The sequence below is a fragment of the Chiloscyllium plagiosum genome, chromosome 45 (assembly GCF_004010195.1).
Source record: "Chiloscyllium plagiosum isolate BGI_BamShark_2017 chromosome 45, ASM401019v2, whole genome shotgun sequence".
Lineage (NCBI taxonomy): Eukaryota > Metazoa > Chordata > Chondrichthyes > Orectolobiformes > Hemiscylliidae > Chiloscyllium > Chiloscyllium plagiosum.
This window is the reverse complement of record NC_057754.1, coordinates 963333-968542: the sequence shown is the minus strand read 5'-3', so window position 1 is coordinate 968542 and position 5210 is coordinate 963333. Positions and strand designations below refer to the sequence as shown.

The 5210-nt window shown below is 44.1% G+C and overlaps 1 protein-coding gene across 1 annotated transcript in view; it reads right to left on the bottom strand.

The window, feature by feature from the left end:
• The window catches only part of LOC122543973 (equilibrative nucleoside transporter 2-like), an 8852-nt gene extending 7804 nt beyond the window's left edge, over positions 1–1048 (bottom strand). Inside the window, 1 exon segment of the mRNA XM_043682982.1 lies at positions 976–1048. Coding sequence (XP_043538917.1) covers positions 976–1048 — 73 coding nt within the window.
• Positions 1049–5210: the final 4162 nt, after the last annotated feature.

Here is a 5210-nt window from a genome sequence, read left to right as displayed (position 1 = left end):
GGGAAATTGCGGTCCTTGAAGAAGGAGGCCATCTGGGTTGTACGGTTTTGGAACTGGTCCTCCTGGGAGCAGATGCGGCGGAGACGAAGGAATTGGGAATATGGGATGGCGTTTTTACAGGGGCAGGATGGGAGGAGGTGTAGTCTAGGTAGCTGTGGGAGTCGGTCGGTTTATAGTCGGTTGAGAGTGTGGCTGATCTGATCATCCTCAACTCCAGCTGTCTGCCTTGATTCCCTTCCTGACTAGCCTGGTCTTCAATACACTTAATGACTCAACCTCAACAGCCCTCTGTTGTCCACAGATTCCTGATCCTCTGGCAGAAAAAATTCTTCTTTCCCTGTGTCTTAAATGGGTGACCTCTTATTCTGAGATGATACCGTCTTGTCCTGGACTCTCCCATAAGAGCAAACAACCTCTCCATATCTCTCCTGACAAGTCTCTATGATTCTTTCGTGTTTCAATAAGGTGTCCTCTCAATCTTCTGAACTCAGGCCTCAACCTCTGCCCATACCTGGAATCAGCTGAATGAACTTTCTCTGGACTGCCTCCAATACAGTCTAACTTTCCTGGACTGTTCACAGTTTTCCAGCTGTGGTCTGACTACTGCCTTGTACAGTTTTAACAAAACCTGCCTATTTTTATATTCCATTCCCTTTGAAATAAAGGCCAACATTCCTTCCCTATTACCCGTTGAACTTGGATGCTAACTTTTTGTGATTCAAGCATCATTCACCAGGCCTTAACACTTGGTGATGGGGCTACCTTCAGGTCACCTCCACTCATTAAGTAAATTCACAAAGTGTCACTCTGCAAGACTCCAGAACAGTAGAGGTACCCTTTCTCTAGAGGTGAAATCATATTCCATAGAACATAGAACAGTACAGCACAGGAAAGGGCTCTTCAGTCCACAATGTTGTGCCAAACATGATGTCAAATTAAATTAATCCCTTTTGCCTGCCTTTGATCCAGACCCACCCATTCTTTGCACATTCATGTGCTTGTCTAAAAGTCCCTTAAACGTCCCTATTGTATCTGCTTCCACCTCCATGCGAAGCAGTGTTCCAGACTCCTACCACTATCTGGGTAAAAAACTTTCCCCTCACATCTCCTATGAACTTTCCCCCTCTCACCTTAAATGAATGCCCCCTAGTAATAGACATTTCAACTCTGGGAGAAATATTCTGTCTGTCAATCCAAAGTATATATTTTAAATTTTATAGACTTCTATCAAGCCTTCCCTCAGCCTCTGCCACTCCTGGGAAACCAGCATGAGATGGTATAGCCTCTCTTATAACTCATACCCTCTAACCCAGACAGCATCCTGGTAAACCTCTTCTGCACCCTGTCATAGAGTCATAGAGACGTACAGCATGGAAACAGAGCCTTTGGTCCAACCCATCCATGTCGACCAGATATCCCAACCCAATCTAGTCTCACCTGCCAGCACCCGGCCCATATCCCTCCAAACCCTTCCTATTCATATACCCATCCAAATGCCTCTTAAATGTTGTCATTGTACCAGCCTCCACCACTCCCTCTGGCAGCTCATTCCATACACGTACCACCCTCTGTGTAAAAAAGTTGCCCCTTAGGTCTCCTTTATATCTTTCCCCTTCACCCTTTGGTTCTGGACTCCCCGAACCCAGGGAAAAGACTTTGTCTATTTATCCTATCCATGCCCCTCATGATTTTATAAATCTCTATAAGGTCACCCCTCAGCCTCTAACTCTCCAGGGAAAACAGTCCCAGCCTATTCAATCTCTTCCTATAGCTCAAATCCTCCAACCCTGGCAAAATCTTTGTATATCTTTTCTGAATCCTATCAAGTTTCACAACATCTTTCTGATAGGAAGATCAGAATTGCATGCAATATTCCAACAGTGGCCTAACCAATGTCCTGTACAGATGCAACATGACCTCCCAAATCCTGTACTCAATACTCTGACCAATAAAGGAAAGCATATCAAACACCTTCTTCACTATCCTACCCACCTGCAACTCCACTTTCAAGGAGCTATGAACCTGCACTCCAAGGTCTCTTTGTTCAGCAACACTCCCTAGGACCTTACCATTAACTGTATAAGTCCTGCTAAGGTTTGCTTTTCCAAAATGCGGCACCTCACATTTATCTGAATTCAACTCCATCTGCCACTTCTCAGCCCATTGGCCCAGCTGATCAAGATCCTGTTGTAATCTGAGGTAATCTTCTTTGCTGTCCACTACACCACCAATTTTGGTGTCATCAGCAAACTTACTATCCAAACCTCTTATGATCACATCCAAATCATTTATGTAAATGACAAAAAGTAGTGGACCCAGCACCGATTCTTGTGGCACTCCACTGGTCACAAGTCTCCAGTCTGAAACACAATCCTCTACCACCACCCTCTGTCTTCTTCCTTTGAGCTAGTTCTGTATCCAAATGGCTAGTTCTTCCTGTATTCCTTGAGATCTAACCTTGCTAACCAGTCTCCCATGGGGAACCTTGTCAAACCTCTCCAAAGCCTCCACATCCTTCCCGTAATGTAGTGACCAGAATTGAACTTCCATTGGAATAGCAAGAGATAAAAACAACTGGTCAAACAGCATTCATATTAACAAAACAGAGTTTAGCTACACAGACTTTATAAAAGTGGGACAAATTGGAAAAGGTTGGTTTAACAAAGTCAAAAAGGGGGTGCTGGGATAGACAGATTCGGGATTTACACTCATCATTCTTTGAAGGCAGTATGACTTGTTGAGAAGGAATGTTTAAGAAAACGTGAGGCGTTGGTCATTCTTGTGCTGAAAGAGAATGGGACCCGAGTTGAGAGATTTCAGTGAGAGTGGAGAGAGATATTGCAGTCACTGGAATTGTCCCCCTTGGGGCAGAGGAGGTTAAAGGCAGATCCTAGCTGGTCCTGACAGAGTAAGGAGGGAGAAACTGTTCCACTGGCAGGAGGGTCAGTAACCAGAGGAAAAGTTCAGGTGAAATAAAACAAATTAGTACAGAGTTTGGAGATATGACATCATAATAAAAACACAAATTGCTGGAGAAACTCAGCAGATCTGGCAGCATTTGTTGAGAGGAAAAACAGAGTTTACATTTTGAGTCCAATGTGACTCCTCTTTGAAACTGAATAGGGCTTGAAAATGACGATGCTAATACTGCCAAGAAATGGGATAAGGAGTGAATGAAACAGATGGTGAGGGTGCCCGGTGAACAAGGAGAGTGCTAATGGTGGTAAAGGAGGGATAGAGATACAGAGTTGAGGACAATGGTAGGTGTGAATAATGGATTAGGTGAATTGGCTGTGCTAAATTGTCCATTGTGTTAGGTGCATTAGTCAGAGGGAAATGGGTCTGGGTGGATTACTCTTCGGAGGGTCGGTGTGTACAGGCCAAAGGGCCTATTTCCCACACTCTAGGGAATCTAACCTAATCTCAAAATAGGTTGCCTTTGCTAAAAGCATTTGATTTGAATTTTTTGATTTGATTGATTGTTGTCACATGTATCTAAGTACAATGAAAAGTTTTGTTTTGCGAGCAGTACAGACAGATCATAATGTACAAGGACATAGAGATCATAGTGTGCTTAGGCAGAGTGAGGTATACAGCTGAACAAATCAAGATCACAACATTAAACTTGAAATCTGAGAGGTCCATTCAGAAATCTAATACCAGTGGGGAAGAAGCTGATCTTGAATCTGTTGGTACGTGTGTTTAAGCTTTTGTATCTTCTGCCTGACAGAAGAGGTTGGAAGAGATTAGAGAGGTAAAAACAATGACTGCAGTTGCTGGAAACCAGACTCTGGATCGGTGGTGCTGGAAGAGCACAGCAATTCAGGCAGCATCCGACGAGCAGCAAAATCGACGTTTCGGGCAAAAGCCCTTCATCAGGATAATAACCAGGGTGGGAGGGGTCTTTGACGATGCACGGCAATGAGAAGTGTAGTTGGAGTCCATGGATGGGAGGTTGGCTTGCATGGTGGACTGGGCTGTGTTCACAACTCTCTGTAGTTTGTTATGGTCCTGGGCAGATCAGTTGCTGTATCAAGCCATGATGCACCCAGATAGAATGCTTTCTATGGTACATCTGTAAAATTGGTGAGGGTCCTTATGCTGTTGGGACAGTGGGGATAGGCGCAAGGAAATGTAATCAAAATGAAGGGTACAGTTTCTGCTGGAAATCAATGTTGAATCCTGTTTTCATTAGGCTTTGCTGAACTACCGTAGCAGATTGAGGTCAGAAATGTCAATACAAAAGCAAAGTGGTTTATTGAAAAGACAAGCAACTAGAAGATGATGTCATTCCTACTGAAGAGTGGAGATGTTCCCTAAAGCAGTCGCCCAGCCTGTGTCTGGTCTCACTAGCATAGAGGAGCCCAGTAACGTGAGCAGTGAACACAGCGGACAGAGGAAAGTGCCATTGGAGTGGCAAGGAACAGCAGAGGAATGGACTGGGAGATCAAACGAGTGGCGAAAGAAGCATGAGGGGACATGAGTTTTATCCTTTCAAAAACTGCCAGTTGCAAGGATAATCGTTTAGGAAAATTCAACAATAACTTTTCAAAAGCAGTAGGATATAAGATCGAGTGGGAAAACTTGCAGCCCTATCAGACAACCTGTATTGATAGAATGGGCTAAACGATTCCCTAGTCTGTGAAACCCTACGATTCAACAGGCATGGTGGCTCAGTGGTTAGCACTTCTGCCTCACAGCACCAGGGTCCTGGGTTCAATTCCACCTTTGGATGACTGTGTGGGTTTCCTCTGGCTTCCTCCCACAAGCCAAAAATGTGTAGGTTGGGTGGATTAGCCATGTTAACTTGCCCCATAGTGTCCAAGGATGTGCAGATTTGGTGGATTAGTCATGTGAAATACAGTGTTACATGTCTGAGGGTCAATGTGGCCTGCTTCTACACTGTAGAGACTGTATATCATTCCAGTCTGCAACACGTGACTGTAAAGGAGGATTCTCAGAATAATCTTTAAAATAGAATACTGAATGGACTCTCAAACTCCTAACATTCGCCTGTACCTGTGTTTTTACTTTTGCCGCTGTTTACCTATTAATTACTAATCTATGCTACTTAACTATGCGATCTGCCTGTATTGCTCGCAAGACAAAGCTTTTCACTGTGACAATAAATTCTGTTCAACTGCTCTCTCACATGATGCAACAATTGTTGCTGCATGAGGACTAAGTCTGAATTCCGTTTGTGCGCTTTG